The sequence below is a fragment of the Taeniopygia guttata genome, chromosome 18 (assembly GCF_048771995.1).
Source record: "Taeniopygia guttata chromosome 18, bTaeGut7.mat, whole genome shotgun sequence".
Lineage (NCBI taxonomy): Eukaryota > Metazoa > Chordata > Aves > Passeriformes > Estrildidae > Taeniopygia > Taeniopygia guttata.
Window position 1 is genome coordinate 3,361,075 of NC_133043.1, and position 23,211 is coordinate 3,384,285.

At 41.0% G+C, this 23,211-nt stretch overlaps 1 protein-coding gene across 3 annotated transcripts in view; it reads left to right on the forward strand.

Annotated features, from left to right (window-relative positions):
- PRKCA (protein kinase C alpha) overlaps nt 1–23,211 on the forward strand; it is a 146,929-nt gene that overhangs the window by 109,910 nt on the left and 13,808 nt on the right. Inside the window, exons 9-15 of one of the 3 annotated variants that reach the window (XM_030287463.4) lie at nt 1,754–1,783; nt 11,434–11,577; nt 12,311–12,484; nt 13,464–13,555; nt 15,091–15,153; nt 15,794–15,932; nt 21,860–21,940. In XM_030287463.4, coding sequence (XP_030143323.1) covers nt 1,754–1,783; nt 11,434–11,577; nt 12,311–12,484; nt 13,464–13,555; nt 15,091–15,153; nt 15,794–15,932; nt 21,860–21,940 — 723 coding nt within the window. Of the gene's footprint in view, nt 1–1,753; nt 1,784–8,115; nt 8,140–11,433; nt 11,578–12,310; nt 12,485–13,463; nt 13,556–15,090; nt 15,154–15,793; nt 15,933–21,859; nt 21,941–23,211 lie in introns of all 3 variants that reach the window. The other 2 variants (XM_030287464.4, XM_030287465.4) reach the window with 2 other exon arrangements.

Consider the following 23,211-nt stretch of genomic DNA (forward strand, 5'->3'; position numbering starts at 1 on the left):
TCAGAAAATCCACCCCAAACAAACACACAACCACAAAACCCCCAAGATGAAGTGTAGAAGAGTTTGTGATTCTGTCAATTTGTGAGTTAAGTTCTCCAGGTCCCTGTAAAGTGTTAGAAGGGCTGGGAAGGAAACATTACTTTTACATCTTTGCCCCAGAGCTGTTATATTGCAGTTACTTTACTCTTTTTTTTTTTTTTTTTTTTTTTTTTTTATAAATAAAAGATATGGTATTTTCCATATCTGTCTCTAACCAATATGTATTCCCACTTTGAAGCTTCAGGCAGGTCAGCAAAGGGGACATGGAAAGAGAAATAGCATTGCTGACACTTCAAATTGCAAATGACAAGATGAAATTTACTTTTCAGGAAACAGAAACTAAGCCTTACTGAAATCATGACCAGCCAAAATATCACTGGCACATCAATCCACACTCATTATGCATAAAGAGATATAAAAAGAAGAGCTGCTTTTTTTGGCCATGGCACTCATTCCTATTTTTAAATGGTGCATATTTAATCATTAGAGAATAGTTTGCAGCATTATAGAGATGCTGTTAGATGACTCCATCTGTTCTGCACTATAGTTTGGCAGGGGGAATTCCCATATGCAGTTGTCTGGAGGTTTCCCATCCACTCTGCACGGCTCAAACTGGAGAACTTGAAATTTCTTAACTAGATGGCACCAATCTCTGCTTTCAGTTTGCTGATTTCCTTAAGGCTTTTCTCAGTGGGTTGTGATTTGGGGTTGTGGAAAACACCAATAACTTGATTTTTAAAATTGTAAAAGTTTAATAATAACAATAAAATGGTTATAAAAATAATAATACAATTAGAGTAATTAAGTTTAGAGTTAGGACAATTACAAGATAATAAAAAGCAAAGAATTACGGATGTCTGGATGCTGTCGGACACTAAGTCACAAAAAGCATGACTTGTGAATGAAGGAATCACCCTTAAACCATACACTTGTTGCATATTCATACATCCTTCATGGTTATACATACATTCTATTTAAAACAAGAAACTCTGTCTGTTGTATTGCAACTATTTCTTTTAATCCCCTGGTGTCTTCAAGTCTGAGCAAGGCCTGAAGAAATTAACTTCTTCTGATAAGAAGCCATAAATTCCTCTCCTTTGGAAGATTTAGGTGTTCCTCAAAGCAAGTATCTCATCCCTAAAAAAAAAAACAAACTTCCCCCACATACATAGTCTCTATTTTAACATTATGTTGTAACCTAAAACTACACTTACCACAATACGTAAGAGAATTAATACAGCATATTACACATTACACATATACTATTCATTGTAACATTTGCAAAAAGCCAATCATAAATATGCATTTTTCACGAGGTGGAGAATATAAAAAATCTCATTGATGGCAGGGATTTCTTTGTGCAGGTGAAAGGCAAAGATCCCAAATCCTGTGTGCTGTCACCCTGAGCTCATTTGGGGTGCCCCTGCCAGCTGTGCACAGCTGGAGGCGTTGCCAGGAGGCTGTTCTTGCATGGGGGTGTTTGTGAGCAGGTCCCAGCAGGGCAGGGAGCACAGGCAGGGCTGTGCTGCTCCTGCTGGGTCATTTATAGTGATTTCTGGCCTGGGTTTTTGCTGTGCTTAACAGACGTGTCCATTTCTGTATTCCCGCTGCTGCTGTGGCTGTGTTCCTTTATTTCTGCTACTAATTGTGGTTGCTGTGCTGTGCCAGCCCGTTACTAACCACCCAGTGTTTCTCCCTCTCCTGTCTCTTCCAGGACTGTCATGTAAATATCCACTTCTTCAAGGTAGTTTTCTCCTTGGTGTTCTCCTACACACAACCCCCTTTACCAACATCTGAAGTTTATTCAGTTTAATTTCATTCTCACTGGCTTTTAAGGATGCACTTGATTTTTTTCCACTTGAAGCATTTCTAATTGACAATAAAAAATTAAAAATTGAAGTATGATGTTAATTATCAACAAATAATTGGGGTATTATGCTTCATAATATTTCATATTCATGAAATATTTCATATATATAATACTTCATACTAATGATAATTCATATTCATTAGTATTATGAAGTATAATATTTTTTAAATTATTTTTCAAAAATTCAGTATGAAGTATTCATAATTTGTTCCATAATTTGTCATAAAATGATCCCTAGGTTAGAATTCTACTACAAAAAAAAAGTGATCAAACGTGAGCAGGTGCAGTGTGCCTTTCTTTTTGGAGGAATTAGTTAAATGAGTGCCACCTTCTCATGGAAAATGGAAAAAGGTGCATCTTTAATTTGAAAGACATTCATGGAACTTTAAGTGACTTGCACAGATAAAATAATGCTCATGGTCACTGTATATTTAAATAGATAAATTTAGAGCATGCGTGTTTTATGATTTCACGTAGTACATGTATTGCTGGATGTTATTTGTTATATTGTAGGAGATATTGCCCATGTGCACAGATGCTCTGATACCTGAAGTACCAATTCACCTGTTTATTTCTCATTTTGCTCCTTTCACTACTCCCCACATCACTGAGTTACTGCCATAAAAGTTACATCTCAGCATTGAGAACTTACATGTGTTTTGTTTGTATTTGCATGTGTCTCTAACAAATTATCTTGCTTTATTAGGGTAAAGGCCACTGGCACAAACCACACTTTCAGTTTCATACATTGGTTAAGTTACAATTTTGATTAAAATTTGAAGCTCCTGTGTTGTAAACTGTGTTCTAAGAATCTAAGATTATTGAAGCCATTATCATCTTCAAATAGTATTTTACAATTTGGAGCACTTTACATTATCATTCAAGGCTTAAAATATTTAATTTAAAAAACAAACATTATTTTTAAAGACTTGTTTATGTTATTGATGCATGATTTTAACAAATGTTTTAACACTGAACCAGAACAATGAAATTAATCACTTTTCTTAACCTTGATTTTTTTATCCCAGAAAATCCTGTACAGAAGAGAACTGCCCTTCCTCAATCCTTTACACCTCTTCATTTTGAAAATAAAATCACATGGTGGTTTCATTGGTGAAACCTGTTTGAGCTGGGAAGTTGAAAGTTTCTATTTAATGCATTTTTAAACCAGAGCAAAAGTCACCCTGATAAAATGTATCTGGCAGAAATAGGAAATTTTGTCACATTGTGAAATCCAGGCCTTGAAGAGCGCTGATAGAAGCTGACAAAAGTCCTTGGTTAATTCATGTTTCCACCATAGTGCACCCAAAGAAAGGACTGGAAGGTTTCCCACAGCTGCTGCTTCACGGGCAGAATTCATGTTTAGTCCTGGTGGATTATAAACATGAATTCCATCGGGAAACTGGCATTCTGTTTCTGCGGGGACACTCTGAAATTCAGGGTTTTTCATGGAAAAATGCTTCCTTGTTTATGATCTGTCTTTTTTCAGTAAATCACCACCGATCCCCTTCCCTGCTGCTGAGCCCTGAGCTCAGGCCAGGAGCATCCCTGGGGGGATCCAGGAGTTCCCTGTGCAGGAGCATCTTTGGGGGTGACCTGTGGGGCCACTGGGGAGGTTTCATCCCCAAGTTTGCAGGGCTGGAACTGAAAGGAAGCAACAGGAGCGAGTGAAGGAGGAAGGGCAGCATTCCTGAGGATAACACAACAGTTCTGAGCTAGGAAGCAGTAAACGTGCAAAAATCAATTTATGATATCACAGCAAATGGGAGATACTGTGAGTATTTGTGTATGGAATAATCAGACACTGGGAAGGGCCACACACCTATCCTGCTTTTGTCCCACTGCAAAGTGTGTATTTAAACAGATTATTTCTCAGCATCATGCAGAAAACACCTTCATCTGTGTGTGTGTGAGAGAGAGATAAATCACTTCAGAGCACATTAAGATTTGGACACAGAATCCCAAGGTTTTAAAGTCAGTCCTGCTCTGCAGCTTTGTGTGGCTGAAGGGATTTGACTGCAGGGATTTGCTCTGAGATCAGGGAGAACTGCAGTCCTTAAAAATTCCTTTAGAACAGAATTTTAATTTTCTTTTTCCCTTATTGAAATAAGGTTTATGCTTAACAGCAAATTCGACACGCTAGGTTTTTTTGTTATTGAAAAGTAGCAGTAATTTGCATAATTAAAGAATGGAGAAGCATATAGAAAAGCAATTCTTCTTCTGACACTTAGGGGTTTGCTGTTGTAGCATCCTATTTGCTTTTGGGGATTTTTATTACCACCACCACAGGATACTTCTGCAAGAATTCTTGAATATTATTCCTAGGCAGCCTCTTTAATTACACTTCATCTCGTTAGGCACTGCTCTGTTGCAGGGGAGAGAGTGTTTGGCAATAAAGGCAGGAAACAAAGTGGACTCAGGTGGCTGCAGGATTATTAAACAGATTAAACATGTTGACAGTGCCAAATGGGGACCTGGAAGCTCTTCCCTCTCTGGATTTCACAGCTCACACAGACAGGCGCTGTTGTCCAGGACAATATCCCCTGAAATTCCTGTCTGAGGATAGATCCATCACTTTCCCAGTGTCTGTCATAGTCCTTTGCCTTCACTGTCTCCATTTTCTAGGGCAGATGGTTACCTTCACCTTGTGCCTGGCACATTTGGGAATATTTTAGAAATCATGTGTTCAGGTGCTTCACACAGTTCTGACTTCAATCCAGCAGGAAAAAAAAAAAAAAAGTTTAAGAAAAATAACTGAATACGAAATGTTGTTACAAACCCCACAAAAAAGAGCTGTTGAGGAGCTCCATGATATATTAAACAGTTGTCTTGTCCTTTCAGATTCCCTTTTTTTCTTTATTCTAAGTAAAGTTGAGGTTGAGAAAATAATTTCTCCTCAGAGTGAGAAGCCACAAGAGGTCAGCAAAGAACAGGGAAAAGCTCCCAGAGCTGATCTGGCTCCTGCAAAAAGCCTGAAAAGAGGGAAATCATCCACATTGTTTGTGTATATATATCCTTAGAAAATACAAACCCGTTAATTTAATCCACAATTTCAGTAAAATTCAGTATAACATTTTTCACACAGCCCTTTATTCACATTTGATAACTGGCACTGATGAGAATTTTCCCTCTGATCAAAATATTTTATTATACTGCTCTGCTCACCTCAGGATTGCTCAGCCCAGCACTTTGGGGGCTTCAGGAGTGGGGTTCCCCTGTCCTTGGACATGCTTTCAGCAAAAGGCATTTTTAATCCTGTTCATAAACAGCACAAATATTTGTTGCAGGCAAATCCTTGAAATAAACTTACCGTTGGTAATTAACAGGGTAAATATCAAACCATTTTAAGAGGAGGAGGAGAGGAAATGAGGGGAAAAGTCAACTAAAGATATAAAATAGTTGGTATTTAAGTCCCAGGTAGAGTTTTTATCACCCACCTAATTTATATCTTGATGTAACATCCCATTTGCCCTCATGCCTTTTTGCTAGCAATGGCAATGCTATGAATTTTTTCCCAGCTCTTTTTCCAATAACTATTTTAGCCACTGAAGGAAAAATGTGTTTTCATTTTGATATATTGTGGTTTTTACTAATTACATCCTAGTTCACCATGGTGACACTGCCATCATGAAATGAATCTCAGAGTGCTGATAAACAGCTTCTTGGTTATCTACATCTCTTCAGTGTTCCCCTTGCTGCAGAGAAGTGATGCTGCAGTGTAAATTCACCAAGGAATGGCTGAAGTCCATGTGTGACCCTCTTGAACCCTTGATGGTGTCCCTGGTACCGGGCACCTCCCTGGTTTCCAACAAAACTCTGCTGATGAGTTACAAACTGGCCTTGGGTTATGGCATGAAGATTAAACCTCAGCCTGCTGAAGCATTAGGTCCTGCTGGGGCTTAGAAACGGACTCTGCTCATTTCAAATTCTCAGCATCCTGGTAATTAAGTTGTGGAAAGTAGGAAATTGATAGTCTATCATAGCACCTATAATTACATGGAATTGGAAATGCAATAATGTAAGAAACAAGCTGCCACAATGACAGAGAACATTTCACTGAATGGGAGGGCTTTTCTTCCAGATTTTGACTTGAAATTTATTGGATTTATTTTCTTTATTAAAGGCTTGCTAATGTCTCAACACATTGATCAAAGTTCCCACTTGGTTTGTACATGACTGGAAACCTGAATGGTCCTTCCTTGAGACTTGAAGAAATCATTATTATTTCAGTTTTCCCATCTTAGTCTGAGCTTTGCTGGTTCTGTCAGTGACATCTTCTGAGGTTTGTCTGAGATCTGAGCTGCTCTGGTGCTCCCTGTGCAGGGTCCAGGTAGCGACAGGCAGAACTGAGCGTTCCTTTCACTCCCGCATTCCCCTGGGCTGGAAGAGTGAAGCTGGAATTGTGCTGTTCAGGCTGTTCCATCCTCACTTCTCACCATCCATTTTGCAGTTTTTTTAAGTGTTATGCAGAGTCTTACCTGCAATGGCTTTGGGTTAATTCAAGAATTAGGAGTAGAGACTTTGGCTCCAGGTGTGGCAGTGTGAGGTGGCTGATTCCTTCACTCAGGGACATCTGAGGAGCACCATGAGAGTTTAGCAAAGAGCTGCTGAGAGCTTCTTGCCATGTGAGAAGCAGGGATTTTGTTAGAATTTTTAGAGGGATTGAGTCATGGCAAAGAGACTCTACATTCCTACCTCTGAGGAGGTTTCATCCCCAAGTTTGCAGGGCTGGAACTGAAAGGATCAGCAAGAGCAAGTGAAGGAGGAAGAGCAGCATTCCTGAGGATAACACAACAATTCTGAGCTAGGGACTAATTGTGCTCAATTCTTGGGTTGTCCAGAGCAGCTGTGGCTGCCCCTGGATCCCTGGCAGTGCCCAAGGCCAGGCTGGACAGGGTTTGGAGCAGCCTGGGACAGTGGGAGGTGTCCCTGCCATGGCAGGAGGTGGGATGAGATGATCTTGTAGGTCCATTCCAGCCCAAACTGTTTGGTGATTCTGTGACCTGAGACAAGCCCTGTGCTGTCACTTCTTGGCTGCTGAGCCTCGTGCAGGAGCTGTGGGGTTTGGCCTGTTCCATCTTGCACTCACTGTTCTCACATGGGCAGAGCAGGGGGGTGGTGGAACCTGGAAGGATGAGGAGGGAATGCTGGCATCCATGTGGAGCAGAGCTGGGAGAATCCAGAGCACTCAGCTGCTGGGAGCAGAGCTCTGGATTTACCTCCCCATCAGGTGTGACTGAGGCAATAAATAAAGGATGGACTGCAGCTCTCCAGACAGCTCTCTGCTCATGTGGAAGAAATTCAGCATTGTTGTTAAATATTTTTTCATTTATCACTTTTTCCTCTTGAAAATCTTGGTGCCAGAGATGATCCTGCTGGCATCTGGGAACTCGCTGGGAGTGAGTTTCCCTGACAACCAAGGAACTCATCCTCTAGTGAGCTGCACACAAGCTTTGTGTTTGCTTGGATGCCTGGCCATGGGAGAGGGTGTGGGCTTCTCCCTCCTGAAGCTGTGCTTGGGGGTAGGAGGGGATGGCTGCAAGTTTGGATCCTGGTGTTTGTTTCCCACGTGGGAACAAAGCCAATCTCACCCAGCAGCAGAGAAACAGTGGAGGAGAGCAGTGCAAGGTGTTAAAGCACTGACATCTTGGAAAGAGACTCATTGCCCTAAAGGGATTGGGATTAAGAAAGGGAATTTTGTATTTTTTTTATTTTTAATCCTCACAACTTTTATTTATTACTGGCTAATGTGGAAAATGACCAATTCAATCTTTTAGCTCGATAATTCCTAAGATTCTTTACTACAGATGTACACAGAAGGCAGAAGAACCAACATTCAGATTTATTGCTTTGTCCTATTCAATTTTCTTCACAGGGGAGAATCAGAAAGTTTTGAAAATAATCATCAAGAATTACTGCAATTGCCATAAAAAATGAAGAATTACTATTCCCTTAATCACTTCTGTTTCTTCTTTGCATGACACTTCTCATTAGATTTTGAATAACTTTTTTCCTGTTTAATTAAAAGTACAATTGTTACTCTTAGATTAAAAATAAATCCAAAGAGTTTTTACTGCGAAACCTGAGATATCTTTTCCAAAAAGCACCTACCAAATTCCCAGTGTAGCACACTGTAATTTCTTAGCACTCAATGGAGAAATGAGTTTGGGCTGAATATAAAAGATGTGTCTCACCTGTGGTTTCAGGGTAAAAGAACTGGCCGAGATAAGGTGCGTCCAAAGCAGAGGAAGTAAGATGATGTGCATGTCTTGTTTTCTTCTTAGATTAACTTTCCTGCTCCCAGTGCAGACTAATTTATCTTTAACATTCTGTTTTCCTGGCTGGTTTGCTGCAAGCTGGCTTTGTTGTAACAATACTGTGGTTTTATCCAAGGTAATAAGCCAAGGAGTTGGAATGTGGATTGGAAATTAATCCAGGGCCTGGAATACTGTCTTCAACTTCAGCAAGTTTTAATATCCATAAAAAATAAAGGAGGGTTCAAATAGGATTCTGCGATTTTCAATTTCAGTCATGGTAGGAAAGGCAAAATATCAGTCTTTTCCAATAAGCTTTTGGGAATAATTTGAGTTTATGTCCCTTCTGTAGCAAAATTGGTTTTGCTCTGGCAGTCGGGAGGAGGATATTGGCTGCATGGCATTTTCTGTCTGCTACAGCCAAGGTGTTTCAGATATAAAACTCATGATAGAGCTCAGTGAAATGTCTTGAAACTCTCACTCTATTTCCACTAGGACCTTAAGCCAAAAAGCAGTAACAGGAATTCACACGCCAAAAGTGAAAGAGGGGGTTTTGCATGCTTCTGAAGGGACGGTGGCTGGCCAAGGTGATGGGAAATAAGCACCTTTGATAAGGTTGTGATAATTTAATGACTTCCTGCCACTTTGGGGCTATGTGCTTCCTTTGAGTCAGTCTGGTTGTTCCCCAGCATTCCCTGGCTGCTCTGTCCCTGGTTTCTCCAGCTGGTTTGCAGCTGGGTTTTCTCTTCCCCCCTGCCATGGCAGCTCAGCCAGGGGATACCCAGGGTTGTCACCATCCCACGGGCACAGGCCACTCACAGCTCAGCACATCCGTAAACTCCTGCCTGGTCAGACAGCTCAGAGCCCACCTGAGCACACAGGAGGGACCCCGTGTTCTCCTCCAAGATCTGCCATCTGCCAGAAGAGATTCTCAACCTGGGACTGACGTCTGACTTTAAAAAAGCTGAAAAATGGGAGTGAGAGGAGCATGTCTGTTGCTCATTGAATCTGAGTGCTCAGAGGAGGCAGGGAGGCCTTGGCTGGGTTCTCAAATATTATTTTAAGATCCTGCCTTCAGATCCTGACAATTCCAGCCCATGTTGACTCTGAGTGAGTGCAGTGCCTCCAGCTCTGGAGCCAGCAGCAGGCACAGGAGCCTGCTGGTGAACCTGCCATGCTTTTTTATGGAAAAAGTGCTGGAAATCCCAGAGCCTGGTATTGCAGTGCTGCAGAGAGCCCTCCCTGCCCGGCTGGCAGGTTTGTACGCAAAAAAAAAAATGGCCTTGGAGCAAAATTTGATTTTTGTTTTGAGTTATTCATTTTTCAAACCAACTGCCAAGAACCTGTCCAGTGGGTTTAAAGGTGTAAGAAATAAAGCCGGTGCTTTCCATTCAGGGCCTGATTTGGATCTCCATTACTCAGTGAAAAGGAGGATATTGAAATTGCTTTGTGCATGAGAAAAGCAAGATCTTTATCTGAGATCCCATCTGTGGAACATCACAAAAGCATGGCCAGCAAGGCTGCTCCCTTGAGCCACGTCTTTATCTTGTACAAATAACGGATATTGGGATTTGGGGTTTTTTTTCCCTATTTTTTCTCATAGCTCAATCTTGTGTGGCCTCAAAAGGAGCTTTGTGCTGCCGAAGAGCTCCAGCACAGATTTGTCCCAGCAGCCAGACCTGCCCTGGGAACATCCCTTGCAGCCCCAGGCATTTAAGCTGACATCCAGGACTGGCTCTCCCTAAATGTTTGCACAGCACCTGATCCTGATCAGCATCTCCAAGAGCTGCTTTCATGCAAACAAGTAATAGCATTGCTGTGGAGGAAATTCCCCATTCTAAGCTGTATTACAAATTTTTTAATAAAGACATCTAAACTTGCAAAATTCATATCCCTCTGGCAGGGCATAAGATTTTCTGCACTTATAAAGTTGCAGGAAGAGTCATCCAAGCTGAATATGGTTTTCAAGTGACAGGAGGTTATTTTGTCAGATGATTATCTGACATTACTGCAGGAGTAGATGGAGTCTGTGAATCAAGTGCCTCTCAATTTTATGGTTTTAAACTCCTCTGGGGAGGGGAAATCTTGTAACTCCCAGTTTCCAGTGCCGAAGTGTAAGCCAGGCTTGGCTTTTAAAGGGAGGTGTTGTGTGACTTTGAATAAACCTCCATTTCTATAATTTTCTTTATCTGTGAAAGAGGGATAATATACAAATATCATCCTTTTGTGAAGCAGAGAGAAGAGTAGTGATCCTGAATTGTCAAACATACATCACTGGCAAAAAGTAAATTAACTATATTAGAGGTTATTAACCAGACCAATACACCAGACAGATGGGGAAAGCACTTATATCCCAAAGAATTACTAAACCTTATTGGCTTTGCTTCTGCTGGTATATGGGATTATTTTGAGGGAAAAAAAATGATATCTCATAGCCTGCATTATCTTTTGGTGAGTCTTACTTTTTTCTCTTCTATTAACTCTGAGATTTGAAATGCAGATTACTTGAGCCATGCCATGGTGTCTCATGTGAAATACTGAGACTTGCAGCCTCCTGTAAACCAGAGTATCTGGTACAGCCCTTGTCTGTAATATTCCCCTTCCTCCCTTTTCCAGATCAACCCCTGATTGAAAATCAAAGTTGATTGTACTGCTGGTTTGAAAGTGGCTATGTTCATCTGCATTAATTCTCACGTGTTGTGGGATTTTTAATGCAGGTTCTTAGTGCATGTCAAAATTCTTTTAACTCTTGCTATGGAGCGACTTGAAGAACTCCATTTGAAAAGAGAATGTTTTGAGGAGATTGTTTATATCCTAAAATACCCAATGTATGTTACAGCATGGTATTTTTGGATAACCTCCTATTTTTTTGTTGGTTTTTTTTTTCTTTTCTTTTCTTTTTTTGGTCTTTCAGAACAAAAGCACCATTTAAGCTGCTTTTGGAATGAAAGTAAATGATAATTTTTTATTTTGTTTCTGGGCTTTGCTTTGGTTTTGCTTTTTTAACCAGATAAGTGTATCTGCTTCATCTGGTTATACATGAACACAGTTTTCCACTTTAATTCCCTCAATAATGTCAAAAGTATTGCTGGAATGAGTCTTTGAAGGTGTGTCTGTGCATATTTTGTTATGCAGCCTTTCACCTGGGAATGCCATCTCAGACCTGGCCATTTCCAGCTCTAACTTCCACCCAGAGATCCCCTGTGCCAGGAAAACGGGCAGTTCTCACTTTGCTGTTTTTGTGTGTGTATGTGTGTGTGTGTTCTTCAGAAAGCCAAACTTGGGCCAGCTGGTAACAAAGTCATTACTTCAACAGAAGACAAGAACTCAAGTGTGCCATCCAACAATCTGGACAGGGTGAAGCTGACAGATTTCAACTTTCTCATGGTTCTTGGAAAGGGGAGCTTTGGGAAGGTAGGAATTCTTCAGAATTAATCCACTCACATTGCTTTTTTTTCTTTGATTTTCTTTTCCTTGAGGAAGAATGAATGAATGGCTCTCTAAGAAGCAAAATCCAGAATCAAAAGGATGTGCATTTTTGAGGAAGGATTTCTTAATAGGAGTAAGGTCATTCCTCCTAAGGCTTAGCAGACTTTAGTCCTGATCGGCATATTGAAAAAATAAAAATAAATTTAAAAACTCAGACTGTTGGGCAAGATGAGAACTTGTTGCTGACTTTCAGATCCTCACTTCTTGGCAATTTCAAGGAAATCAAGTCTGCTTCTTTGGCTTTAATACCTAGGTCACTCTGCCAGTCCTGGAAGTCGCCAGCATTGGTAAGGGTGAATATTGGAAAAAGCCAGGAACACTGTGTATATATATTAGAAATCCAGCAGTTGAGAGAACAGACTGCTATTTTCCTGTCTGTTTGAGCAAAACTCAGGTGATAAAGTTTTGCCCTTTACTGAAGAAGTCTCCTGGGACTTAACATTTTATCAGCCCTTCAGCAGCGAGCCCGCAGTCAACAGCGGGTTTGGGCACAGGTTGTCTGAACTGTACAAGGATCATGACTTTGGAGCTTTGATCAAATTTGTCTATACAACTGAAAGGAAAAGCTGGCTTGCCATCTCTCTAAATCTTCAGGATTTGAGTGACCTTCCCTCCCTGCCCTGGGGGATTTCCACGCTGCTGTTTCTCTGTCCTGCAGGTGATGCTGGCGGACAGGAAGGGCACAGAGGAGCTCTATGCAATCAAAATCCTGAAAAAAGACGTGGTGATCCAGGATGATGATGTGGAGTGCACCATGGTTGAGAAACGAGTCCTGGCACTGCAGGATAAGCCCCCGTTCCTGACACAGCTCCACTCTTGTTTCCAGACAGTTGTACGTGAGCTCTGTCTTTGTTGCCACCCCAATATTTCCCATCATGGATTTTATCACTCCAATAACATTTATTATCATCCAACCCATGTATGGTAGCCTCTGCACGTAGAAAATGGTGAAGAAATCCCACATGTAATTACTCCTTATATCTTAAATATAAAAAATCATTTTAAAGATTTTCCTTCATGCAGTTATTGGAGCAGGCCAGCACGGCAATTCCTAAATGTGTCTGCTTTGCTAAATCAAAGCTCTGAGGATAGTACTTGAAAAGTCTTCATGACTGTTATTACATCGTGAGGTTATTAGTCATGAATCAGTCTCAGAGGTTTTCATTTCATTTCCTGTCATTCCTTGGTGACACTGAGTGTCTTTTTTTCTTCTTTTCTTATAAATATATGAAGTGGATATTTGCCCATCATGTTGCAAAACATCTTCCAGTGACACGTTTAAGATTGGATCTGATGGCCCAGTGTCACTGCACCCGCCTCTTGGATGACATGGAATTATGGAATTACTGAGGCTGGGAAAGTCCTCTAGGATCACCAAGTCCAACCATCAGCCCACATTCCCCATGAAACCATGTACTCAAGTGCCTCATCCACCATCTTCCAAAGGAAAACTTCCTAGCATCAATTAGAAATGGCCTCAAAGCAATTTGGAATTTTTGACTATCTTAGAAACAGCTTTTTCAGACTGAGCTATATTTGTATAATTCTTGAAACCGTTGGAGACAAATAATCTGTAAAAGCATGGCACTAAAACTGGCAAAACTAGACAAATCTCATCTATCATTTACTCCTGAAGGTTGCACAAAATATTCCACTTCCATTTCCTGATCTTTAACTTTTTTCCCAGTCTTAATAATCCTAAAAGCCTTTTAATAACATGCTAGTGACTTTTTTTTTTTTTTTTGGCTGATCAATGAATATCTAATACTGTCTCTAATGTATTTATGTTCCTCTTTAATACTTTGTCCTAGGACCGGCTGTATTTTGTGATGGAGTATGTCAATGGTGGGGATCTCATGTATCACATCCAGCAAGTAGGAAAATTTAAGGAGCCACAAGCAGTGTGAGTGTTCATGTATTTAAATCATACCATCATCTTGATGTTACACTGTAGGAGGATTTGGTTTCTTGTTCTTCCCAGGCTCAGGATGAAGTCTGGACTGGCCTTTGTTTGTTTTCGAGGCCCAGAATCTGAACTTTGTGTTGAAAATGTTGTTTGAACATATAGATCAAAGGTGGCTGTGCCTTTATTCAAAAATACAGCACAAAGGCAGGAGAGGCTTATTGAAAAGTGTCAAGAATTTAAGCAGGGCAGCAAGAAATTAAAGATGTAACTTCTTATTCTGATGTTGTTTTTAAAAGCAAATATTAACAAAAACAGTGAGTGGAACACATCAGTCTGAATTAGTGCTATAGAGAAAGGCAGTACAAATAGACTCATCTCTGTAATAGAAATTATACAAGATAAATTCGATGTATAGCTTGTAAGAATTTCTGTGATATATTTGTGAGGAATTAATAAGGAATTAGAAGTTGTTTATCTACATGATTTTTTCCAGGTAATTGTACATCTGGCACATCAGTGAGCAGCTGAAAATGATCTGTAGCATATTTGAGAGTGAATAGATCCATCAGTACCACTTTAGCCATCCTTATAATACCTCATCACCACTTGTTAGTGTTTCATAAATCATTTACTAATGAAACTTCAAAATCAAGGGTGACCAACTGCTTTAAGCATTCACTTAAAATAATTTCTCATTTTGATTTAAGCAATCAGGGCTTGTTCAAACAAGAGGCCTTCTAAACAGAAGTGTTTCAGATGCAGATAAACATTTTAACAACTCACCAAATCAAGCCGAGAGGGTGGCAGATCATCCTTGACTCCAGCTAATGCAACTTGCCAGCACTTGGCAAAATCTGTGGTGCTTCATGACAGCTTTTGCCTGTGCTGCATCTTCACACGTGTTCACAAACACCTCTGATCCAGTGCTGCAGAGCTCAGTTGCTTCCTGAGCCTAAAAATGAATCTCATCTCTAAATAATCCTCTTGCTCGTAATTTGCACAGTTCCACGGCAACCAGCTTCAAACAGCCACCAGTATTCCATACCTCTTAACTGCATTCAGCAATTATATTTTATATGGTAATCATTTTAATTAACTTTGTGTAATTAATCCATTAACAGGCTGTATAAAGGAACTCTATTTCTGCAAATTATTTCATGCCATATGAATTGCAATGTACATGGAGCTGCATCCTGAATTCATCAGTCTATGATTAAAGATAAGGACCTTTGCACCAGAGTTAGTGCAAAAAAAGCTGTGCTCCAGCTGCATCCTTTGTGGTCCAGGGAACCATTTTCCTTTTTTTAAATTTTTGATTCTTCATTATTTTATCATTAAATACTCAAAATGTCTCTGTTAAGGTCCAGCTGAAGTGATATGTCTTTTATGTCACCCGTATATATGCACTATAAATTACATATTTCATATGCTATTTTATTACCATCCTTTACCATGATTCATTTCCAATTTATTTAGCTAGAAGAAAATCATGAGACATTGAAAAAATCTGTTGATTTTTTCCCCCCACACAGGTTCTATGCAGCTGAGATCTCAATTGGGTTATTCTTTCTCCATAACAGAGGGATTATTTATAGGTGAGTGTGATTTGACATAAGTAATTTCTGAACTATTTTTAAAATCCCCAAATGATCAGTTTCTTTAACATTTCTGTGTATTTTTGAAAGAGAAAGCCATCAGTGTAGAGCTCTTTTTGTTGTGTTGCTGCTGGTGAGGTGGAAACCCAAGCCCTGTTTAATCTGAGCTTTCTGACACCTGTGCTCTGCCCCGCTCAAATAAAACCTTTCTTATAAATGGAAAACTTCATGTTTTGTATTTCTGTGTGATGTTTAATAATATTACACATTCAAAAGTGTCAGGTGAGGGGTCAGACACAGCCACCTCTTCATTCACTGTCCAGCCCAGAGCAGCTGTGGCTGCCCCTGGATCCCTGGCAGTGCCCAAGGCCAGGCTGGACAGGGCTGGGAGCAGCTGGGACAGTGGAAGTGTCCCTGCCATGGCAGGGGTGGCACTGGATGGGCTTTAAGGTCCCTTCCAACCCATCCCAGGATTTTAAAGTCATTCCTAGATGTCTGCCCAGCTCCCTCCAGGCTGAGCCAACCCCACATGTGCACCCTGAACCTCCACCCCCAAAGAGCTGCAAATATTCCTTACTCAGAATAAGCTCACCCTAGCTGATCCCAAATATTAACCTTAAATTACTGTGATTCTTCTCAGAGATCTGAAATTAGATAATGTGATGTTGGATTCAGAAGGACACATTAAAATTGCTGATTTTGGAATGTGCAAGGAACACATGTTAGATGGAGTAACAACCAGGACCTTCTGTGGCACTCCAGACTACATTGCACCAGAGGTAAACATTGACCCTTTCAAGAACCTTTTAGTCTCTTAAAGGAAATTGTCTCTCCACATTTTATACCACTGGGTTTGGATGGCTCTAACTCCAGATTCTCCATGGATGGCACCATTTAACTTCTGCAGGTATTTGTGAATGAATGCAATGTAATCAATAAGACTATTCACTGTTTTAAGAAATACCTAGTTAATTGAAAAACTAACTTTTAAAACTAACTTTTTATGAGATAAGATTTTGCTCATTCTAGCAAAAAAACTTAAAACAGGCTCACCAACTTCTGATCTTAAATTTGTAGCCTGGAAATATTATTATACCAAACTTTGCAATTTGTGAGGTTATACAAACATCATGGATATTGCTGAGCTTGTTGCTGAGATCAGCAAATATTTCACTGGAAGAAAACAATGCTGCTTTGATCTACTCCTCCATAGGTTCACACAGCTGCCAGCACACATTTATTGAAAGGATTATTTGGCATTTTCAGGAAATCACAAACACTCACTGTTCTTTGGGAAGGGACTCATGAGGCCTTGAAGCTTTTTGCAGACTTCTCTGTAAAACCACCGTGGTCTCCTCCAGGCCAAGTCCTGCAGGTGCTGCACAGGTGCCAAGAGTTGCTGCTCCTCACCTCAGGAAAGCTCCTATCCTTGAAGGACCCTTCCAAAAGCTGAGAGATCAAGCCTTGAGTGGAGCTGTTGTAATAAATCCATAATTTGCCTTGAGTTTTCCATGACTTGGCCATACCTGTACAGCTTTTAAGCCACTGAAAATGACATCGAAGCCTGAACCAACTGCAATGGGTCTAAAATGAAAATACAATAATGAGAAGCCCAGTTGTGCTTTAAGGCACTGGGATAAATACAAGTTTAGAGTTAAGACTTTGAGTCTGGATATGATTTGTATTTCAGTAGTTGAGGTCTAAAGAATTGAAAACAAGCACATGTGGTGATTTGGATATAATTCAAATATATGAATATTAAAATCTGGTCTTTGTGCATACTGAGCTTTCAAGAGTCTTGATTTGTTTGGCAGCAAATTTGATGCAAGAGGCTGGATCCTGATCCAAGAGACTCAGTTGTTCACTGGGTACTGAGCAAGAGGCAGCTCTGGCTGGAGCATTTCTGGCTGTAATTGAATGTTTATTGGAATAGGGGAGATTTATACACAGACAAGTAAATTAGTGTCTAAGGTGAATTTTGTCATCTCTGTGAAATTGGAATGACAAATAGTTTGTTTTTTTTCCCGGTTGCTAATTCATGCTTTTCAGAGTGAAATATTGTGTATTACACACCCTTGGTTTTTTACCATTTGCTGTTGCTTGCAGCAGGATATCAGAACAACCAGAGTAGTATTTCATTTTCTTCTGTCAAAACATAAATGAAGCCAATATTACAAATTAAAGAGTCCTTTCTGTGGCAATTGTCTTGTTCCAGTTAATGCCAAAGAACATTTTGTCAATACCAGAATGCTCAGTGTGGCTCAATGCTGGAGCAAATTATTCTACTTTATTTGGAAATTTCATATAAAGAAATAAACCTTTTACCAAAACATCCAGGAAGTGAGAGAAAATTAGTCTGTTCTCTTACAAACAGATTTGATTTTGTTTAGTTTAATTGGCTGATTTTCTTTTGTCTCTGAAAACATTATTGTGACTGACAGTTTGCTGGCTGGTTCTGTGGTGAACTTCAAAGGAGGGTTCCTGTTTTGTTTGCAGGGGTGTTTCAGCCCATGTTTCCATGGGCTAAAATTTAGAAATTTCTAATAGATTTTAATGAGAATTCATTTGCACCATCACATTCCCTGCTGGGTGGAGATAAAGGAGCTAAATCTAAATGAACTCCTGAAGGTATCTGGAGTAGAATCCTGTGAGTGGGCTGCACTCCAACATGGAGAATGAGCTCTTTCAACAGCATTTGGGGAAGAATGTGGTGACTCCTGTGGGGCCTGAGGGAGCCCACGCTGCCTCTGCAGGACCTGCCCCCAGATGCATCAGGGAGTACACAGCTGCCAGGACCCTGCAGGGACAGCTCAGCTGGGGTCTCCTGTCCCAGCTCTGCCTGGAAAAGCAGGTCCATGCAGTGCTGCCTTCAGCAAAGTGAACCCCCCAATTTGGTGTGCTGCAAAATAATGTTTTCCCTTTCTTCTGAGTGGGAAAGTTGCCATTTGCTATTACCTGGGTGTATAATGGGCTGGAATTATTGTTAATTTTCCTGTGCTGTGCACTTTGAGGAGTGTGCAGAGGTTAAGCTGGTGGGATCCCAGGTCTGACAGCTTCTCTCAGGCAGAAAGTGGTTATCTTGTACAGAGTATTTCCTGATGTGCTGAACTTAAATATTTATGGTCAGAGTGGTAAAATAACTGTGAAATCAATTAGTACTTTGTGTTTCCTTGACCAGTCAAGAGAGACAGGAGGAAATGGATGTCAAGAGGATTAGGGGAAGAGATTCTGCCAGCACAGAACCTCACCATCAGCATCCCTGCAGCAGGCTCAGTGCTGATTCTGATTTTCAGAGGAATTCAAATTAGAAACTCCATTTCCCTTCTCTTCCATCTCACAGCCTCAAAACCTCCAGTTCCAACCTTGAACTTGCCAGGATTGTGGGAGGCAAATAGGTATTACAAAGATTTGGAAAGTGCATTTGACTGTTTCCTGTGATAGTAATATTTATTTCTTTTAATAACTGAGTTTTAACTTTTCCAGCAGACATCATATATGCTCACAAAAGATTTCCTCTTGCCTCTGGGATATAATCTTTTCATCCCAACTGGCTACTAGCTGCAATGATCTAAACATTCTTACAAATTGCTGATATTAATCTATGTGTCCTGCTCTTAACTGTGCCTTCCTCGGAGGCAGAGTAAAAAAGAAAAAAAAAAGCAACTCCTTCTGCCAATTTTGCTTGATGAGAGAAATTCCTGAGCTCTTTCTGAGTGCTCAAATCCACAGAACCTGGAAAGGCAGCAGCTCTTAATGCATGGCAATAGATGGGTAAAATGAGACATTTGAAATGCACAAGTACATGAAAAAGGCAATCATTTAAATTAATGATGGAGAAGGAGGGGAAGAGAATGATCCCATCAGCTTTCCACTGCTGCCTGGCCAGTGAAATCAGGAATCACAGGTGGAGGAGGGTGCAGTTCTTCATTTCTAGAACTGCTCTGGGTCTGCTCTGCACACTGGTGAGACAGGACAGGTTCCCATACCCCAAGTGCTCTGATAGACCCCGAATCTGCACAGATAGAATGACTTTGGCAGCTGCTGCAGGGCAGGCAGGGGTGGCTTTGAGTGCAGCAGCTGGGAGGTGGCACAGGATGAATTCTGGGTGATGAGCAGGGAGCTACCGAAAATACCACGTTTAGAACTTGCTGACTTCATCCCAATGCATGTTTGACTGTACATTGAATGCTCATCTGCTTCCTCCCACATGTAATTCCTCCCCTGAAGTGAGCATTCTTCCCTCTGGTTTGCACTTCCCAGTCAGTGCTGGGAGCAGCTCCCACTACGAGGTTTATCCGCGGGTTCCGCAGCGAACGGCTGGTCTGGGTTTCCCTGGAGCCACAGCCTCAGCAGCACCCAGCTGGTGATTCAAACTGGGGGGATTTAGGTGGGATTAAAGGAAGAAAACTCCCCATGTGCAGCAGCAGACAGTGACAGCGCCAACTTTTCCTATATGGAGATAATTCCCTGGAAAAGGTGTCATTGCATTTGCAGTGGGACTTTTGCAGCCTTGGTGGCTGCATTTATGTCTCAATTCCCACTCTTCCATCCAGGTCAGGGAGGTGTGTGCCAGCTCAGAGGGGCACTGATATGCTCATCAGATGTGGCATCAAACAGCAGAAAAATTGGAGTGATTCACACCATTCATTGGAGCTTTTTCCATGTTAATTCTGCCTCTCATGATGATTCTGTTTGATATTCTCTCCCAAAGGCAGATTTCATAGGGGAGGTTGCAGTTCCTGATGGGAATGCTGTTTAGAGAAGAACCCAGCCTTGACTCACCTCTTGCTGGATAAAAATCAGCATTGTTGAGTCCATGCTTTGCTGCAACTTTCACTGTAGGACATTGCATTGAGCATTTAAGTGGTTTCCTCCTCTCAATAATCCCATCAAACTCCTTCACAACAGGGACAGAAGTGGACTGTGGGCTCCTGGACAGACCTGGCTGCCAGGTACAGAACCTTGGCAGTGTGGCAGCATTTTCTTTCTCACTGCTGTGGATCCATTTTTTCTCATTTGCTAATTGAAAGAAGCTGTTCCTCCCAAAACCACATACCTGGACTGCACTTGTTGTACAAAATGTTCTGCCCTTACAAATCAATGACCTGAAAAATATCTCCTTTTTTATATAAAATATCCTTTTCCATAAGGCAGGAAGACATTGTCAGAGAAGTACTGAGGATGAAATGTTTTGTCATTTTCTGTGTGTAAAGGCCAGTATTTTTCCTGGATGAAAGTTTGAAAGTGTTTGGTGTTTCAAAAGGCAATATTGATTTAATAAATCAAAAGGCAAGAACTTACGGGTGATGGAAATGAAGGGAGAGTAACCAAGTATGTCACTATAAGATGAAATGAATGTCCCAAATATATGTATTTTAAGCCCATATTACTGCTAAGAGACAGCTAATATGGACTGCCTTTATGTAGGGTCTTCCAGATGAGAATCTTGTTATTGTCTCTGCTTGCCTAATGCATTCCAAGGCACAATTGATTTTGAAATCCTTTGGTTAGAAACATTGCAGTAGTGTTTAAATTATGTGCTGCTGTATCTCAGGCAAGGACATATATCCACACAGAGACCATAATTTTATTTAGTAGCCAGGCAGTCCTGCTTTATTGCACTAGTGACTCACTATTTTCCTGAGCAACTACAGAACTTGGCAGTTCAACCTCTCTTTCAGACTACTAAAAAATTTAGGATGTGTGATGTGTACTTGACTGGGCAATTTATTTCACAAAGCATAAAAACATGAGCAAACAGGAAGGTGAAATGCAAGCCCCTCTGGAGCTCTGACTGCCTCAGTTCCCTGCTCATTCCAGTGGAGCAGAGACGTTGGAGTCGAAGGCGCTGATGTGGGGACGGGCAGGGATTGGCATGTCCTGCATCCCTTCACAGTGTCCCTTCACAGGTGTTTAGAAAGATCTGAGGAACACCTGCACCTGCAAACTCCTCCTCACCATCACCAAATGCAGCTCCTCAATAAATGAACTCTGATCTCTGAGGAGGCCCTGATTAAAGAGGATGACGCAGGAGGTGACCGGGGTGCTCCTGGCACTTGAAGCCTTTCCCTGTGTCAGAACTCAATTTGTATTGCTCTGTGAGTCAGGTGTGAGCCCAGAGCATGGAAAATACTTGACATTTCCATTAGTCTGAACAGCAGATTTCCCTTTCTTTTTGATGTAGTTGGTGTTTTGTCCTGAGTATCACAATCATTCACCTTGAGAAGACTTAACTGAGGTTTTTCGAGTTTTACAGCTTTCCTAAGTTTTGATTCCTTTAACAGCAGAACAAAAATATAAAAATTGAAAAGAAAGGTTAAATTATTGATAGTCCATAAGTTAAGTGAGCCTCATGATTTCAGACTTTGACACAAACAGTTGGGATAATGGTTTTGCTTTGTCTCCTACATTGTGCTGCCGTACTTCCTCCTTTGCCCTCAAATGCACATCCCAAGAAGTCTCTGAGCTGTATTTTCCAAGATATCAGGGTACCAAAGGCGTGGGTGGGTTTAGCCTAACACTTGCAAAACAATCTAACTCCCACTGAAACCCGTGATTAGCTGGAGTGAGGATTACAGGATTGTCTTTCTGCCTTTTTCAAGGAAATCTGTCCTTCTTTGCATGTCACACATGTACCTAATGCACCACAAGGCTGGGGTTAGCTAACACAGGGGTTTTTCCTTTGTTTGTTTTTTGTGATTTGCAGATTATTGCTTACCAGCCCTATGGGAAGTCTGTGGATTGGTGGGCATATGGTGTGCTGCTCTATGAGATGTTGGCTGGCCAGGTAAGCTTCCCCCTCCTGTGCTTGCTGTGACCTGCTCCTGCCCTCCAAGGCTGCTCTGTTTCAAGGCCCCCTAAAGGTTTAGACCATTACAGGATAGGATTGAAGCCTTTCATTCTGCTGTTATCTCCTTGTACTCTTGACTGACTCAACTGAGAATGTATTTAGGCTTTAAGCTCTTTATGTTGCACCCACATAATCAAGCTCTGCCTTTGAATACAGCTCCTTTGTACTGCAATAATGTTATAAATAGCCATCTTCAGAATTGAAAGGGAGACACTTGAGCAGGAAAATGCATGTCAAGTGGAAGAAATACCATTTAGGAGTTTGAAACCACAGGGAAGCATAATAAGAGTGTGTATAAGCTCTGCATTGCAGTTAAGTCCCAGGAATACAGTTTTTGTACTGTATGTCCTGGGGGTAAAATATGGGTCTCAGTGCTTGGAAATGTGCTCAGTTACAGGCCCCTCGTTCTGCACAGTTAATGAAAGGCTGCTCTGAGTCACTCGGGTGGGGAAGCAACACTGTGCTGCAAAAAAATGGCAGATAAGCACCAACTTAAAGGAGCTCTGTTAGTCTTGAGTTGAAAAAGATTCCTGCAATTGGCTTTCAGTGAGTGGTAGGTAAAGGCAGGCATTTCCCAAGCTTCAAACATACATTTGTAACAAATACCTTTAAGAGTTTCTCTGCAGAATTCCAGTGGATATTTAAAAAGTTTTTGTGTGTAGCAACTGCAGCTGTTAACATTTGCAGGCTGAATGGCAAATATTGGCCATCTGAATGCTTTGGAGGAAAGGAGATTTACCATTAGCTGGGTCTTGCACAGGCCCATATCCTGGGGATTTATCCATGGGCACTTTCCCACCCCTGTATTTTAAAATATAGTGCAGCCCTTTCTTGTGATAGTTCAGAAACAGAATCTACAGCCATGACATCAAACAAACTGGAGTTTAACTGGAATTAAGTAAGGAATAGATATACTGTAGCACCAGGTAATTGAAAGTTATTCTCCAAACTTCATCCTTTGAAGTATTTTGCCTGTCTGGTGCACAGTAGCTTTAAAAACTGATTAAAGCTGATCACAAAGATAATCCTGCACACATTTCGTTAACCTGGCTGCCATTCTGGGGACAGAAATGAACATTTCTCCTTGATTTTAATCTAAGACTGCCAAACACTAAGCTTCTGGGTCAGCAGATATCCAGGCTGCAGATTGCTGTGAGTTTGGGGGGTGTTCCTGGACCAGGAGCACTGCTGTATATGGATCTCTTTGG